Source organism: Pholcus phalangioides, unplaced genomic scaffold (genome assembly GCF_987345545.1).
Source record: "Pholcus phalangioides strain wild (caught in Gottingen) unplaced genomic scaffold, Ppha-v1.0 ptg000009l_1, whole genome shotgun sequence".
NCBI classification, from domain to species: Eukaryota; Metazoa; Arthropoda; class Arachnida; order Araneae; family Pholcidae; genus Pholcus; species Pholcus phalangioides.
Window position 1 is genome coordinate 52,903,841 of NW_028301602.1, and position 19,080 is coordinate 52,922,920.

A 19,080-nucleotide genomic window follows, 5' to 3' on the forward strand; every position below is an offset into this window, starting at 1 on the left:
CCGAGTACACATTTTGATGGGTCGAGTTGAAGACCATGGTGTTTCAATCGAGAGAAGACTTGGTATATATGTTCAACGTGTTCTTCTTCACTGGTCGATGCTATCAGGAGATCGTCAAAGTATGGGACGCAGAAATCGAGTCCAAAAAGGATTTGGTGCATGAATCGTTGGAAGCTTTGGTCAGCATTGCGGAGTCCAAACGGCATGCAAGTGTATTCAAACAGCCCAAAAGGCAGTGGCGGATTACCGCACAGGCGCATGAGGCGCGCGCCTGGGGCCTCGGCAGAGCGGGGGGCCTCCAAATAGTTGTGTGCTTCATCCTACATATGAATTTACATGCGCATCAACAAATCTCTTGAACTAAGTACAGTATCTGCTCTCCCTTTTTTTTTCAACCGCAATTTTTTTTTATTTTTTATTTTTGTTATTTTTTGTATACTGTACGTATGAGTTATGGAAGAAAAACGGGAACTGAAAGAAAAGAACAATTTACAAGACGCAGCTCTCAAGGGCCAGTTCTTCCCCGACAAAGAAAGAAGAGACATTGTAAAGCGATCATTCAGGGAGGGTCATTTTCAAACAGTATTTCCCTAAGGGCACAAGCAGGAGGAGGGATGAGAACAGCAGGTCCTAATGTCTGTCCGAAATGAAAATTGTAGTGAAGGCATAAACAGATGTCTCATTCCACAGTATTAAATGCTTTCATGGGCGCCGATAATACGACAGCTTTGGTGTAAGCTTTTGTATACAGTATAATGGATGGCAAGATGGCTATCGGCAAGCGGCGACATCGACAGGAAGAGACAGTCGTACTAATTAAAATGAATGTAGTAGAGCTCTTATTGTGATTTTGTCTCCCACTTGTTTGAATGAAATACTATAAGCTGGTTCAAACAACATATACATTTGCAATCTATGACTGGAACCATACGACCATATGACAAAAGAAAAGTGGGGTTTGAAATGAATGCTGAATGACATGCATTCTGAATCACGTGATTTTTCTGTTGCTCTTTTAACACTCCCTCCCCGGCTGAAAAAAATCAAGGGGGTTTCTTTTCCTTCTTTCTAAAGAAAAGAGCTACATTTTTGGATTGGTCAAGGAGGCTTGGGTAGACAACATCTTTGTGTCAGACCGAAAAGTGTTTATTGTTAATGTAATTGTAATGTGTGTTATTGTAATGAAAAAAATTTCCATGCCGATCCTCAAGATTTCCTTTAGGATTTAGATTGCAGAATCTCCAAAAATAACGGTAAGCAAAACTAAAAATATATAAATTATCTGATAAATTTTTATTTGAGCATTTCAATTCAACTACAGTAGTCTCTCGAGAATTCGGTCGTGCTCTAATCCAGCACGTCCAGTAGTCCAGGATATTTAGGTGGTGTGGTGTCACTTTTCTCCTGATGCCCTAACCCCCTTAACACGTTCTAATATTTCTTAATTGCTGATCAAGTCCTGACTATGTCTTTGCACGAAATTTCATATATTATTTCAATGGGTTTCTTCAAAGTTAATCCAGCAATTTTGGTAAAATCTGGCACACCGTGGTGTAATACGTACCGGATTAGCGAGAGTCTACTGCAGGGGTCTTCAACCTTTGAGGCATAGCAGGCCATATTGAAACATTTTATAAAGTACGCGGGCCACAATGTTATACAGTGGCATTTTTCGTTATTAAACGAAACGGGGGGGGGGGCATAATATAGAAGATTTTTATTCACTCTGAATACAAATAATGCAAAGGCAAAGGCCACAACAGGCAGAGTGCCCAACGAGGTGGCTGAAAGAGAAAATAATAATAATCAATATAATAATAGTAAAAATAAAATAGAATAAACAAATAAAAATAATAATTTCTAAAAAAAATTTTTTTAATAATTTCTTTCATTGACAATAATTTTAATTCATTCTGAAATAATTTCTTCCATTAAAAATATAATTCTTATATTTACTCCGATATAATTTCTTCCCTCTATTCCCTCTATTGAAGAAATGTTTTTCTATTAAATATTATCAGTATCTTTATATCAAATCAAATATATTATATTTGAGATATTATCAAATCTTTATTAATCAGTAATATTAAATTATTAAAACTATGACGGATCTCCATTTTTGCCGTGTGGCTGAAGGAAGGCACCAGGACGGACATCTTAGATTACTAAAAATATGATGCAGAATTTTACTGTGATTTTTTTTTTTTTTAATGGGAGTGTGATTATTTTTCATCTAGTACCAGAGAATATCATTATATTTCCTTATCTTATTTTTGTGTTTATGGTTTTGGTGATGCAAAAATAAAAAAAAAGTTATGATTTTTGATAATATTGTTCATTTTAGTGAACCATCTCGTTCTTATTAGGGCCAAAAGGGTGCAGTGGTGGATAAACGCAAATTTGTGGGTGGGGGCGGTGGTTGTGACCATGTGTTCAATTTTTCAGGACGGTTCTGATTTCTTTTGGAAAAAATTCTGAATTTTCCCCTTTTTTTAAGCAAATTTATTTTCTTGGTTTGTTATTCAGTCAAAAACGTAGAAAACATTTTTCTTTCCATTTAATTTTTCTGATCTCGGGGGGGGGGGGGGTGACAGCCCCTACCTTTAATCCGTCCCTGATAGGGGGGCCTCCAGATCAGGTTGCGCCTGGGGCCTCCCAAAATCATGATCCGCCACTGCCAAAAGGAGTAGCGACTGCTGTTTTTGGGACGTCTTCTGGATTCACTGGGATTTGATGATACGCGCGGGTGAGATCCAGAGTAGAGAAGATCGTCTTGCCATGAAATGCTTGCATGCAGTCTTGCAGATGTGGCACTGGCTAACGGTCGGGCACAGTAATAGAATTCAAGCGACAGTAGTCTCCACGTGGACGCCATTCGCCGTTAGCTTTGCGAACCATATGCAGAGGACTTGCCCAAGGTGATTTTGATGGTCGAATTATTCCAGCTGACATCAGAAATTCAAATTCCTTTCGAGCTATCTTCAACAACTCAGGTGACAGGCGCCTAGGTTTGCAAAAGACCGGTTGTCCTTTAGTTTCAATGTGGTTATGTATTGTCGAAAGTTCTGCTTTGTTGGATAGTTGAGACGGATTGGTTATCTACGGATACTTCGCGAGAACTTCATCAGAACCGAGAATCACCCAAAAGAAGACTGATGATGGTTGACGGCAATTGAGAGCTAGGTGGTTTGCCAGAGGAAGAAAGGTTAGCGTTACCATCAATGAGACGAGAGTTCTTGGCACCAACTAGTAGGTTGAAGTGTTGCAGGAAGTCGATCCCGACGATAGGTTGTTGTATGTCTGCCACAGCGTAGTTTCAGGCCGAGGGTAAGTCTTTTAGTGCCAAAAGTTGGAATTTTCGTGCCGTTCGCGGCAAATAGAAGCAAGTCCGCTGGCGTTTTGGCTTGAGGTACGAAGTTCTTCGGGAGCACAGAAATATCAGCACCTGTGTCTAAGAAATTTTGTTTTCGAAGTCTGGTCGGCCAAAACAATTCTGTCGATATAGCGATCGCTGTTGTGGCCGTTTACGGATCACTGTTTCAGTTTTCCGGCTGGGCGCGGTACTCACATGGAAGGTTACATTTCCTGGCTCTTGAACCGAAGTTTGTATGGTAAAAACACATATTGTTCTCCGGCTCTTTGTACTGTCTATTTCTTGAGCTGCTCCTTCGGAGGACGGGGGGGGGGCTACGGTCGTAGCTGCAAGATGCATGGACGACAGCCGTTAGCTCGCTCACTTGCTTGGTTAGTTGTGCCACTTGCCTCGCCAGTTCCGATTGTTGTGGTGGCACCTGTATAGCAGTGACCTGCGCCTGAAGGGCCAGGTCACAAATTTTGTCGGCGATGGCTGCCAGCTGGTTGAAGTCACCACCTAACGCGGCGAGGACACTTTAGGTAGTACTCGGCAGCCTGGCGAGCCACAGTGATTTGAGTAGAGGTTCTCCCACACTACCTCCAGCTAACGCACGCATGCGTGTAAGAAGTTGGGATGGGCGTTCGTCACCGAGTTCGTCCTTGTAGCAGTGTACGAATTCGCGAGGTTTCGCTTTGCGAGTGTAAGTCGATAAGTCGTTTTTCTAGAGCCTCGTACTTGTTCTTTGTTGGCGGGTTAAGGATGAGATCGATGGCCGATGCGAGAACGTCTGACTCCACAACCGAAACAACGTAATGGAATTTAGTAGTGTCTGTGGTAACGTTTGCGAGTGCGAATTGCGCCTCCACTTGGCTGAACCACAAAGTTGGATTCGCTTTCAAAAACGGAGGGGGTTTTACTGCTACGCGGGCGATTTGTGCCGCTGATGCGGGAGAATATTGGTCGTCAGTCTGAGGCATGGTCGAGAGGGAATATATATGACGAAAATAATGAGGAATAAACACGGACGGCTTCGTTTCAAACGTTCAACTTGAGTGTTATGACATGAAGAGAAAAATTAAAGTCTACGGATGCACCCGGATTGATGTGAAGACAACGCTGTGGCACCGTAGCCGTCTGTCGGTATGATGTCGAAACTTGTCGCGTGTAGGAACACGGAAAAGGTCACCAGTTGTAAGACATATTGACGACTCCAGGAGAATCAGCAGTATAATTACATTAAAGCGTATTTAATAATTTACAACGCAAGGATCGTTTTCGCGACTCGAGATACCAACGTGTCTCGTCTCTGGCGTGACGTGCGTCTGCAGCAGACCCAAAACCAGCAACCAACCAAAAAGCATCTTTTGACGTCACCAAAAAGGGAGATCCCCCTCCCTTCCTCGCTTAGCGGTGACTTGTCCTGCTTGGCGACTTGTATCAAGGTTTCTAGAATATATAAAGGACTTGTATGTCATTTTGGCGGGAGAAATTTGTGGCGTCTTTAAAAAAGGATTTCGAAAGTAAATCCCCCCCCCCCTATTAAGGAAACACGTGAGAAATGTCCACAAAATTTTATGTGAAGGTTCCATTTCTTGCTTTGAAGAGAACTGTTCTGTGTGCAAAGTTTAGAACATTTTGTGATTACAGAGAACATTTGAAAGAAGTGCATTCTGTTACGTAAACTTAACATAAAATTTCTGTTACGAGGATATAATACATCAAGAACAAATGAGTTTTCCTTCAAAAAAATTATAAACATGGATTTTTTTATAATTTAAAAAAAAATCTACGAAACAAAAAAATAAATTTTATCAGTCATTTCATACTCACTATTCATGCGAAATCTGCGTTAAAACCCTTACTTTTTTAGTTTATTAATCACCTTTGCAATTTAAATATTGAAAGAATTAAGTTTTATGTTTTTGTATTTTTTCTGCTTTAACAGGGGTTTGATTCTTAAAATTTCTTGGGCAATTACTATTGACAATAACTTAATATGATTTTTAAAAAAACATGTAAGATTTATCCTGTTTTGATTCTATCATGTCAGACATAAATAAATAGAACATTTATTTATAAAAGCATGCTTATTTTGATTGGATACTGGTGATATGAATTAATCACATTTAATCATACATTAAAAAAACGAAGATAGTAATGAGAAAAACAAAAAAATCTCAGTCGAGTTAGTGGGATTCGAACCCACAACCTTCCCAATGCGTGTCTTAGGCCGGTATTACACTATGAAAGTTCTTTGTCAAAGATCATTTATAAATTCCTTTGACAAAAAATTTCATGGTGTAATGGGCAACTTCGATAAAAGTCGCTCTTTATCAAGTTTTATTTTATCAAAGTTAGCCTCCTCGTCCTATATTTGAAAAAAGATTAATGCTGATGCTTTCTATACTGCAGTTTCAATTGCTGAAGTTTACGTATAGGCTATACTTTATGATTTCATAAAGAAATTAGAAAATGAGTTGTAAGGTAGTCAGTGGGAGCTACAAATATCTTAATGCCGTATATGTGAACATCATCCTACAAAAACAGAAACAAACAGTTGGATGCTTATCGGTTATAACGAATTCAATTCCGTCCTAGTGAACCTGCAATGCAATACTAAAATAATGTTGAATATATCGTTATAACGAATGGTCATATTTATATTTAAGGGATACAAGGGGTCTCATATTTTCAAGTAATACGTCACCACTCGTGGTGGTGGTAGTGGGGGGGGGGGGTCGAGTTTGCTGACTTTAATGACAAGGTGGGGGGGGGGTGAAGGAGTTCGAGTGATGATTGTTTGAGAAATAGAGGAGTAAGAAAATATGAAATTGGTATATGAAATGGTATATTATTTCCGAAAGTAAAGTATTTATGTAAATTAGGCCCTATACTTCTGGTACTTGCAATCAGGTAGTGGGAGCCCTATAACATCACTCGGTCTGGGGCCGTGGCCCCCCCAAGGGGTGGGCTGACAAGGCTCCAGCCCTGGGGTCCGGGATGATTTTCGTCATTTTTTTGTTTTTTCAACTATACATTCATCATAAAGGGGAACGTGAAAGATCCCAGCCTAGGGGCCCTGCTTCAGGATGTGGGGGCCATGCCTGGGGCCTTATGATGCTCTTAAGTTTTACAGACATGGGTTATAACAAGATTGGGGTTGGATGGGTCAATGAAGGTTACATGTCGTGGGTGACAATCTACGAGTCCGCAACTTTTAGGGGGCGGGATTGTGTCCAAGTTTTTCTTTGGGGAGCCACACTGGTGGTTCGATTTTTTTTCAATGGATTAAGTTCCTATAAAATCGAAAGTTGTATTTCAAGAAAAAAGCCCGAATATCTCTCTGAAGCACTACCGTACTATTGCGAGAATCGACGTCGGGTGTGTTTTGTCAACGCGATAGCTAGATGGCGATCTCTAGCTTTAGATAACACTCTGATTCTGTTCATTCCCATATAACCACTCAAAGAAGGATCGACGTAACTACAGATTTGTGTCAGAGTTCCTCACTCTTCGTAAGCCAATGCGCCACAGCGTTGGTTGATTTTCAACTTTGAGCCCTGAAGGCTAGTCGATCTCACGTTAAAAAGTCGCGCCACTGAGAGCAACAGTCCTACAACAGTACAAATATTCAATCATTACGCTTCACTCACAATTTAAAATATCGATGGCAGCACTGGAAAATCAGACAGCACTGGTACACTCCCACATTTCCGGCACAACTCATTCGGTAGTAACTTGCCCATGACGATAGACCGGAGTTTCGCTAGGTTTGAAAGAAAGTCTTTGTAAACGTTAGAACCATTGAAATATTGATAACAATTCAATGGATCACTTACAGCCATGATTCCATGGCTCCCTTGTCTCAGTCAACGGTTTACCCACGGCTCTCTTAATACTTGAAATACTACTTCAAATCACTGAACAGTTACACATCAATATAGATAGCTTGGCTCTGATAAAGGCTGGTGACTCACCCATAGAAGCTGCGACTCACACTTTGAGAACAACTGACTTGCAGTACACGGGTATTAATATTTTATTCAAAAGCTACGTGAACATCTTTAGTGTTTGTGATACATAAGTAAATAATTTTAATTTCTTAAAATTTTTAAGTCTGTTCGATGACCACCTCTTCCATTATCGCGAATAGGTTGAGGACTCAGTTTTCTTCATTAAACTCGAATATTTACGTTGTATCGGTTTTCACGAATATCGGATCTGTCGAATTTTTTTCACGTGCCACTTCGCTATATCCGGGCTCGACTGACACATCACTGGATTTGTTGGTTCATATAGATGATACATTTATTTCATTATCATCTGAGATAGTTCACAGTAAGCCAATATCAGGTGGGAAATCTTTTATCAAATATTGTCTCCTCATCAATGTTTGATAAAAGAGTTATGCCGATGCACTTCCTATCCTGCACTGTGACGTATTAACTCTTCAAAAACCTGTTATTTCTACGCAGGGCCGCAACTAGATATTTTGTCACACGGGGCAAGTCGGCATTTTGGCGCCCCTTGTAATGTAGAAGCAGTAAAAGGGTGAATTCGGCACCCCCTTCTGGTTCAGCGCCCGGAGCACCAGACCCACCTACTCCCCCTATTTGCGGCCCTGTTGCCACTCCCTTCTCTGGGGACAAAAAAAGATTCTTTTCCGTGTGTATTTCTTGGATTTAAAAAAAAACAACTTGATTTTCTATCATATTTATTGTTGAAAAAAAAACGCAAGAATCTATAACTAGGCTGAGGTAATCGGGGCACTGTCCCAGGGCTCCGAACCGAATGTAGCGCACAAAAATTTACACTTACTAGGGGTCTGTTCATCCAAAATTTGGGTCCGCTTTCCGGACCCTTCACAAAATTCTGTATCCGAAAAATGAACCCTTCACGAAGTGAAAAATAATGAATCCATAAATTTGAAATTTCATTTCTTTTGCTATAGATCAACTAGATTATTTCGCTTCCCACAAAATTACTAATTTCATCCAGGTTTAGGTTCACTTGTATTCAATGCCATGAGTTAGGGTCCCGACATTTCCAGAGGGGTGCGGGGTCATCATGCGCTCAATGCGTGGAGAGGCGGATCAGTGGGCAAAGCGCACTCGGCATCATAGGCGGCGATAGACTTGGAAGTCTGGGGGGCACGATGATGATGATGTGTCAATTCATCTATACATATATGGGTTAGATCAGTCAACTTCATCTTTGATGCTGGGGGGCAATGCCCCCCCCCCCCGTATCTCCCCTATGCTCGGCACCCCCACGCGCAATCTCATGACGAAATAAGTTTTACTTAAATACTTATTACTATTAATTCATCAATAAGTATCATTCACACTAGTAATTATAATTATTAAACAATTATTAATTAATCGAGATGGTTGAATTAATGATGTTAAATTAATTAAAACGGGCTTTAACTGGTAGGAGTAAATTAATTATGAGCATCAATTACTTAAATAGCATCCAAAACTCATCATGGTGGTTATTTCGTTTGTTAATTCATTATTTCGTTTGTTAATTCATTATTTGTTTATAATTAATGAATTATTATTCATAAACTATTCATCATCAGGAACTAATAAGTTCGTGATGATCAACTGATTCATTTAAAACGGACTTTGACTTGGTAAAAATCCGAAATGAAAACTTTTTTTACAAGAGTTTTTTGGACTTTCACCAACTTGCTTTGGTAAAACCCGAGTCTTTGGGATTTTACCGTTACATATAAGACGCAATATTAATATGATGAAACACGGGCAATTTAGTCGCTAAACTTTTACTCTGAGCGTTGTATTCCTCAACTTCTTCATAAACTGACATATTCATTAAGTTGCGTTCCTAGCTAAAGATGTAATGCATCAAAATAATTAGCTTCTTCCGCAAATTACTCCATCCAATACAATCATCCACATAAATTTCATGTTTTTTAAAACCGAGGCCATTACAGAGGTTGCAAATGGTAAAAAAATTTCTTCATCCATAACTACTACCAGCAACAGCACAAGACAAAGGCCGGGATTACACTATAAAAGTTTGATAAAAGTTCGTTTATAAAACTTCAAAAATGCAACCAATAGGCGGATCAGTTAAGTTCGCTCGAATGTAACAGATGTGTTTATTGGTTACATTTTTCAAGTTTTATGAAAGAATTTTTATCAAAGTTTTATAGTGTAATACCAGCCTAACGACGACTGACAAACGGACGAAAACGTTTGCAAAAACAATTGCATATAAATCTTTTATATAGTGTAATGTGGTCCATTTCCTTTATAAAATAAATTTAAAAAAAAAATTGAATGCACAATTTATAAAAGATCTTTGCTAAGTTTTATGAAAGAAAATTTATCAAACTTTTATAGTGTAACGCCGGCCTTACCACTGTACTAATATGGTTATAAAACACCTGTAAAATTAGGCATATCTATCAATAAACGTCGCCAAGTATGTTGGCGTCAATCAACAATCGTGCCAAATAACCAAGATTATATCCTGCGATAAAGCTGTAGTGAGATGAATCGTCTCCACTCCCTATTTACTGACGTCATAAAATGCTGCTTTTTGATTGGTTGCTGGTTTTGGGTCTACCGCAGGCTGTAGACGCACGTTGTAGACAACTGATTAAAAAATAACATGCCATCGTGTAGTTGTACTTCGTACATGAAGGAAAAATTTGTACTGAGTATGGAAGTATACTATGGTATGGCGACGCCATCTGGCGAGTGAAATATGAACCGAGGGCGCCGGCACACCACAATGTATATAATTTTCGGCAATTAAAATGGTTAATATAAAAGAAAATTTATATTTAGGCCATTTTTATGAGATTTAAAAAAAAAAAACATATCTTGCACCATTCAATGATATACCATCAGCATGTACCCAAGAATAAAATATGTGTGGCAAGAAAGAAAAATTTCAACTGATAATGAACCACTATATTTTTCAAGAAAAAAAATTATATTTAGGTCTCTTTTTATGTGATTTCAAAAAAAACAGACTGTTTTTTTTTTTTTTTTTTAAACCATGTGGTTTAAACTAAACAACTCTGGATAGAGATACATAGAATGTAAAACAAACCAAAAAAGGCTTTAATCTTTTTGGTTCTGAAATGATACATGTACAAGCAGAAAAAAATAAAGTATTTTATCATTAGATTATAATTAAAACAGTATTATAAAGATCAAAATGTGTAGTTGATTAGTTGCACAATGTTTATATAAACTTTTACAGTTCCTAGAGTGAAATACTATCACATCCTCACACCTAAAGAAATGGCTCATTTAAATAATCAGAAAAGAAAGTGAGTTTAATATTGCAAAGCTGAACTGGCTGGGAACTTTACAGGGATTGTTTGAAAAAAAAAAAATTGCCCTGGTGTGAAAATGTTGGCTGCCAAATTAGGGCGAGTGTATTTTGATCATTTTTATCGCACCACGGTCATTTTCTGCACTCGAGGGCTGAGTATACCAGGACCTACAATTTATTGCTGATTCCAAACAGCAGTCTTGTTTTATACTCATCGAGGACGACTCCCTGCAGTAGCAATTTTTTCCATTTCACAGTTTTTGGTTTTTTTTGTACACGTGTTAGGAAATTTTTCTGACAAATATAAACCGGGTATCAAACTTATGACACCTCTAAACATCCTTTGGTACTTTAGGTGAACATCTTATCGACCTGGGCTACCGCACCCGAGTATATTTTGTGCTTTAAAATCAAAAATACTTTTTTTTTTCACACTTTAGTTCATTTCATAAAAATGATCAGCTTTGCTTTTGAAACATGTTATGTTTAAGAACTTAAGAAATATGCAGACAAACACAGATATAATAAGTATTGAGGCAAAATAATTCTTTTTTTTAGAAAACTTTTCATTTTTCACATTTGTAGCTAATATAAAAATCAATAATTTGAAATGGTCTACATTTATCACATTTTTAATTTTAAAAACCTCAAACTACTGCATAATATTCAAATTACTGCACATAATAAATGCAAAAACAAATAGATGAGATATCAGATTTTTGTTTCTGCACAGAAATGTCATTCCATTCATTCAACTGGCTTGATTTTGATAAACCACGACAAGATAAAGGCTATCAAGACTGTACCAAGAATAAAAAAAAATGTGAATATATAAAAAGTTTCCTCATCAAAAACATCTACAAATGCTGGAAGACTATCATAGACCTTGTTGAATATGTTAATATTAGCTTCATATGACTGCCGAATCATGTTGAATGCAAACAATGAATACAGATTTTGATTTTTTTTAAGGAACTGAAATATTTTTAGTGATATTGTGAACTTAAATTCCTGTATGTTTGTTTCATAGCTGTAAAGAATTAAATTTATTTATTTTTCTTAACACCCTTCAACTTGACAATAGATTCTTCTGGTAAAACAGCAAATCTTGTCACTATAGTGTTGAATTCTTCTGCAATTTCTGAAGTTGAAAGATTTCCAGTTTTGAATGCAACATTCACACCATTTCCTGAAATTAAAAAAAAATAAAGAATTTAGATCACAAGCAGATTCAAAACCTGTAATACAGGGGTTGACCAATTCCAGAGTGACTCCCATAGTGAATAATGACTTAAAAATTTATAATTGATGCCCGAAATTCATTCCATTGAGATTATTAAACTAGAACTGAGAACAAAAAACTTTTAAAATTTACGTTAGTATATTTTGTTCCATATAATGCCTCTCCAAAGAACTTGACATGGTAAACCACAAAGTAATTCGAAGGACAGTACAAATTTATTTTACAGAACAGAAAGGAACAGCTTCGGTATAGGGGACACGCCAAGTTGGCAACTTTTTTTCCGGCGATAAGTTGCCATCGTTGGCGTGTTCTGGTTTGTTGTTGTTCTGCTGGGTTGTTGTTGTTCCAGAATGTTCAAAGAATTCTGCCAGATAGTGGCGCTGGTTGTTGTTTTTCCGTGTTCCTAACGTGTCTTTCAAACAGGTCTTACTGCCATTTTCAAACTGGTTTTCTCTTTTTCCATATTCTATTCTCTCTCTTTTTTTCTTTCAAATGAGGTCTCCTTACAGCCGCTGCGTTTTGAAAAACCGTTGGGATAGTTCTTCATCAAGGTTTCTAGAATATATAGTTCATTTTCTCTTCCTTCCGTATATATGATGTAGTGTGTGTGTCAGATTAATTGGAATTATTTTGGATATCTTTTCCCTCAGGTTATACCTTATAACGTAGTATCTCGCATATCGCAAATAAAGACGGGGGCAGCGGCAAATCCATTTCAAATAAGAGAAATTTCGGATATGTATTTATGTATATTTGAAAAATGCGATGATAAATGCATTGAATCGGTAAAGTATATCAGTAATGCATAAAAAATCACCAATCTTCTCGGTAAGTTTGATAAATTTCGCAAGATTTATGCATAATCCTTTTAGACCCTGTATGCACAAACGTACGGGTTGCTACTTTTCACTTTAGATATTTTTTTTAACCTCAGGGATGTTCAGCCCAAACTTCAAGAATTGCTCGTTATCGTTGAGATTAAAGCCGAAGTCCCTGAGGTTAAAAAATATAGAGAGAAAAATAACACCCGGGCGCATCCCGAGATCCTCAAAAGCAGAGGGGCAACACGAAAATGAGATCTAGTTAAAATTTTCTAGAATTTACTAGGTAGGGCCTCAGAAAAACCACTTGGCCAGGGGGCACATGATTCTCTTAAGATGGCCTTGCCCCTTCCCCAGGTCCGTAGCGTGCTTTCTCGGGGGCAGACTTTTCTTAAAATGGTTATGCTCAGAAAAAGGAGTTACAAGTGTCCCCCTCCCATTCCGCTCGGGTCACCGTCCAAGTTGCTTCGGAATAGTTACAGGCCTACCCAAGTTGCAGACCCCGGTGCTTTAGCTGGTGTTTGCCTGCCCTTTCCGTTTCTTGGTACTGGGTCTAAGAGGGATAATTTTAAATGAAGTTCATGAGTTTTATAAATATGAAAGTAATCGTACGAAAATATCACTTTCATTTAACCACTTTTATTATGTTTAACCCTTACGTGAAACTATACTTATTTTACCATAAAATTCAATTAAAATAAGTATGAAGAAGATAGATCCTTTGTGATTAGTACCCTGCATAAATGTGTGACGTTTTTAAATCTCTGAATTAAATCAAACAAGTTGGGTTTTTATGCTTGTTTACAAGTTAAATGGTGGTAACCACAGGGGCGTAGCCAGAAATTTCGAACAATGGATTTGGCCATCTTTTTCCCTTTTTTCGGTCATTTTCTCACATTTTTGGGGAGGGAGGAGTCCCTCCCCCCTCCCCCCCCCGCTACGCCCTTGGGTAACCCCCATTTTAGGAAGAAAGCTTTTCCGACTTCGTCCCTTATTATCCAACCAAGAGGGGTAGGGGGTTGGGCGATGGGGACGATCACCATACACCGAGTCTGATAATATGGTAGAATGAATCTGCCCTGTATTTTACTGGACAGTAATGACTAGCAAAAATTATAGCCACTACAATAGGGGCCCTTATCAAGTCGCCTCAGCAAAAATTGCCTCCTCCGACACATCACTCTGGATCTGCACCTGGGGGGGGGGGCGTTGACTACTGTTTTTGCACCGAGCGCAACTAGGTCTAAGACCGGCCCTGTGTATGCTATTATTCATTGTAAAGAAATAATTGTTTTCAATTACCTTGTCTAATTAGCAGAGGACCGCGGACTTCCGCTAGTTACCTATAGTCCATTGTCTTGGTCTCACCCTCAATAGCCTTATCGATATCGTTCCTTTACAGTTATCAAACCGTTGCCAACCAAAAATACAGAATATCCGAAATAATTGCTATAGTCGACAGAATATGCAAATCAATGGAGTGACGTCATTGTTTTCCCAATGTGCCGGAGGAAACTCATTTTTTCAGTGCGCCAAGAACAAACTTATTCTCGGCCATTATAAACCAGAAGCATCGCATTCAATCTTCTAACTTCTGGATTAACCAGAAGCATCGCATTCAATCTTCAAACTTATCACTCCACTCAAAGGGGTTGATGGGTGTCTAACCCCTACTAACAACTTGTTGTTGGGATGTTATTAACGTCGTAAAAAGGCGAACTCTTAAGCTAGGCTATTCCGGCTGGTCCGGGTAGTTGATTCAAATATAATCTTTTAGTCATTTTATAGTCATTTATCATGCATTCTAGTCAGTTGGAAAGTGGTTCTTTGAAAGGGTCAGGTGATCCTTAAAATGATACGTCAGCCAAGTTATGTACAACTAGGTCTTCAATGTAGTGCCGATGATCGATAGCATGTTTCGCAGATGGGTGTGATTCAGCGAGTTCTTCAAGTGGTGCTACTTCGGAATGGTGCTCCGATGCCTATAGGTTCCTAAGATGAGCCTTCCTCGAGTGGTCAACATAGTCTGCCTCACCTGAAAACAGAACACTTCGTTCTCGACGTAGGACTTACTTTTTTGTGTTACGATGTCTCGCTGATAGTAAGAGTTGATCCTTGGCTGTATTGGGTGAGTCTTTTTCCTTGTTGTTTTGCAAATCAGTGTTGTTGTCGATTTCAGAATTACCATGTTTTCAATTGAACTCTAACATGTAACTTATTCAAAGTATGTTGTAGCAATAAATATTTTGATCTGGAACTTGCATAGTTCACTTATTGCCTCTTGAGTTGATTGGATCTTTGAATCACAGGACTGTAGCACATAAATACGCTACAGTTTGTCTCAATGGAATCGTTCACAGACTTTCTGAAGAGTATTGGTTAAGCCGAAATGTCTGCCAGTTAGGCTTCCATGCATCTCATTCAAGGCTTCTTTTACATGGCTTCTTGGTAGAATGAGTTCTTACCTGAAAGTTTTTCCATCCTCAGACTCCCATTTGCGGTGCAGCATGCCATTTATCATCTTCAAGAAGTCCCATAGCACCCATTATCTTCTGGTTGCCGGATTGGAAGAAACGACCAAGAATAAACCAGCGTCTTGCTGGTTTATTTTATTTATTTATTCACGTCTCAACAGGCAAGGATTGCCCAATTACAGAGATGGACAAGAGAAGAAAAATACAAAAACGCAAATACAACATACTACAAAAAAAACAAAAAAAAAAACAAGTGGAACAATAGAAATACATACGGAAAAGCATAATAACATGTATATTCCATACACACATATCACTTTCAAGAAATTCTCTTATAGTTGAATTGAACATATCGGGTTTCACATCGCACTGATTATATATATTGAACATCTCAAAAATAGGGGACCGTCGTAAAATATTTGTTTGTGGTTTAGGGAAGCGAAAAGTTCGCCGAACAGACCTATTTCCAATTGGCACAGAAAAATCAACAAGTTGAAGAAGGTAGCAGTCATCAATTATATTATTGGCAATTTTATACAAAAAGTGAAGGTAACTTCTTCTTCTTCGGCATTCCAATGATCGGAAATGGAAAAAACGTTGCAGTTCGGTTGTACTTACGTCATTTATGTAGACGTGAAATTGCCTGTAAAACATGTAACGTAGAAATCTGTTCTGGACTCTTTCTAGTATCAATGAGTCTAGATTGTTGTGAGGACTCCATATAATAGTGCAGTACTCTAGTTTCGGGAGCACATAAGTCCTGAAAAGTGTCACGATTGATTTGAAATTATTGCTGCTCCTCACAACAAATCAATTCAATCCTGTTTTCAATTTATTCAATCCCGTTGATTCCTTCGAGTCCATTATTGGTCGTATGTCAGGATCTTCAAGCTGGCCCTTCCGGGTGTTCCAGTCGCTCTAAGGATCATCACTCGAGACTTCAGATGTTATTTGTGTCACTAGGGTTCATGGGGGGCCCATACTTCTCTTCTACTTTAGGGCAATGACAGTTCTGTGGACACAGTCTTCTTGTCAGGGCATTGGAATTTCCATGCACTGTTTTCATACTAGGCTGGATCTTCCTCTTCATGCAATCTTTTTCCCACTTCTGGAATGGCCATCAATTTCTGTGGAAGAAATTCGTCAGGACCACATCCGAATGGGTTGATGTATTCCTTAAGCATGTACAACTGGTCATTCAAGTCTGAGAAAAATCCATGTTTTTCCAAGTCCAGTCCAATGATACACCGCTGTGGTGGTCGAGTGGTCATAGTGATTGACTCGTGTCGCGAGGTCCCAGGTTTGAACCCGACCGTCGCCACAGTGGTAGTCGGCTGAAGTTGGTTTTCTGTGGTTCCCAACTTCAAGGTGCGAATGCCAGCTGATCTCTCCTAGAGCAACAGACCTACAAACAGTACAAATGTAATTCAATCGTAACACATCACTCACTTCACTTCTGAAATATAGATGGCAGCACTGAAAAATCAAATACAACACTACATACGCACTCAGACTGTTAGGTACACACACAGTTACACTTCCGGCACAACTCACTAGGTAGTAAATCACCCATAGATGGTGATAGACCTGAGTTGTGCACAGTTTGAAAGAAAGTCCAAAAGTTCTATGTCAGCCACGAAGACAATGAGACATCAGACAAGTGGGGCAAATTTCGTTGAGACTTCCAATTTAACATGCACAGTCATCTTCTCTCCTGTGACCATCTGCAGTGTCAATGATGTTGACAGGTAGAGAAGCTGTTGCTGGAATTTCCAAGCCAGGTCCATCCTAACAATACCCACATTGGTTCCAGTGTCTATGACAATCCTACATGGAAGTCCATCAATTTCGCTTCTCATGTAGAATCCATAGTCCCTCTGCACCAGTGGTTCTCAACTGGGGGCACCAGGATGTTCCAGAGGGCCCATGGAAGGAAAATATCGCAAAAGGGGAGCCATGGCTGCTGATAATGACAAAGAAATTTATTAAAAGAGTGACAAAAAAAATTTAATTTGAAACAATGCATAGAATATTTTTTTCACAATTTTTCCCCTATTTAAGTAACATTAACATGAAGATTTAATTGATTTTTCAACACCGCAGGATATTTCAACACCGAGCATAAGGATCTGAGTAGATGAAATTTAGTACTTGAAGTATCAAATATTTTAAGAGTTTTATGAAAACAAGCACAATGACATTTTTGTGTGTTCTCATCCAATTTCTCATAAGTGATGCTCTGATTTTTATGACCTAAAGATGAAACGTTGTTGCTGATAAGTTATTAGCAACTGCGTTTCTTTTTTAGGTCATAAAAATGAGAGTCCCACTCATAAGCTTGTGTTATCAATAATTATAAGGTTTCAAGATGAATGTATTTATATATACAGTGTCACTTTAATGAGTGATTGACAGTAACATTTATTTGAAGACAACCAACCAGAAAACTGTGTTAAATACAGATAAAATGATTTTGTTGGCATCAGGAAAGAAAGGGCTACACTTTGTAATTGGGTTTTGGGTTTTTGAGCACACAGTGTCCGCACAAAAAGTTAACATTTTTATTTTCATAACTATACAACCCTTTGCAACATGAATGACATATCTCAGTACTACACACTATTTGGATAATTTTTGTAATTGAAAGTATTCCTGTAAAGTGAACGGTTTGCCAGTAAAATACCATACGCCTTGTTACCTATGTACCCTGTACATAACATATAGTAGTGTCTGTTAGGTGAAATATTGTGTTGTGTTTAAGCCAACTCACACGTTGCTTTGTTCGCTTGCGAGAGACAGGCCACATTATGAACCAAAAAAGCCACTTGGAGATAGCTTGTCATCCAACGAGACATCAGATTTTCACGATGAATGTAAATCTCACCGTATCGAAATTATAATCAATAAACCAATAATTTTTTATTTGAAATCTGATTATTTATAATTTCTGATTAGTTTGAAATTCTGATTCATCCAAATTCAAATTTACCCAAAAAAACTAATTTGTAAATAATTCAAACTTCATCCTGTACAGTAACTTTATGACATTACGATGTCTTCAAGCGCAAAGGGGTCGTTCAAGTATTACGTCAGCAAATTTTTAGCCATTTTTGACCCCCTTTGTCTGCAAAACACTGAATCCTTGTCAGCAAAATTTTGTCAGTAGCTTAGAATATTTCATATCTTCAAAAAACCGTGGTTGATAACGTAAGCAACCTTTAAACCCCCCATCATCAAAAGTCAGCAAATCAGAAACCCCCCCCACCCTCTCAATGCTGATGTATTACTTGAATGACCTCAAAGTTTACATTATTTGAAAATAATTTATTATTTTTTTTACTGTGTTGTATTATGTTTATTTTTGCTTTTCGTTATTTTCATTAAAAATTAAAAATTAATTAAATTTAAACACATATTTATACTTAAAACACTATTTGAATAATTGCCATTTAATGGGAAAACGAGGGAGGGGGAAGGGTAGAAAATTAATCATGGTCACAAGGCGGCTACAGGAATGAGAAATGGTTGAAATGGGGGGCCATGAGCAAAAAAAGGTTGATAACCACTGCTCTACACCAGTGGTTCTCAACCTTTTTTTGTCCATGGCCCCCTTTCAACCATTTCTCATTCCTGTGGCCCCCTTGCGAATATAAATAATTTTCTACCCCCCACATTTTCCCATTAGAAGATAGTTATTCAAAAATTGTCTGAAGTATAAATATTTTTGAATATAATTTGATTAATTTTTAATTTATGAAAATAACGAAAAAGCAAAATAAACATAATAGAATATAGTAAAAATAGAATAAATCCCTTGGGGTCACAAAGTGTCTGTATCATCGTAATGTTACTTTTTGTGAAGTTAATTGT

At 38.1% G+C, this 19,080-nt stretch overlaps 1 protein-coding gene across 2 annotated transcripts in view; it reads right to left on the reverse strand.

The window, feature by feature from the left end:
- Window positions 1–10,434: 10,434 nt before the first annotated feature.
- The window catches only part of LOC149083290 (large ribosomal subunit protein mL53-like), a 48,248-nt gene continuing 39,602 nt past the window's right edge, over window positions 10,435–19,080 (reverse strand). For both annotated transcript variants that reach the window (XM_089236534.1, XM_089236535.1), the window contains one exon: window positions 10,435–11,861. In XM_089236534.1, coding sequence (XP_089092660.1) covers window positions 11,719–11,861 — 143 coding nt within the window. In that variant the 3' untranslated portion in view covers window positions 10,435–11,718. The remainder of the gene's footprint in view (window positions 11,862–19,080) is intronic.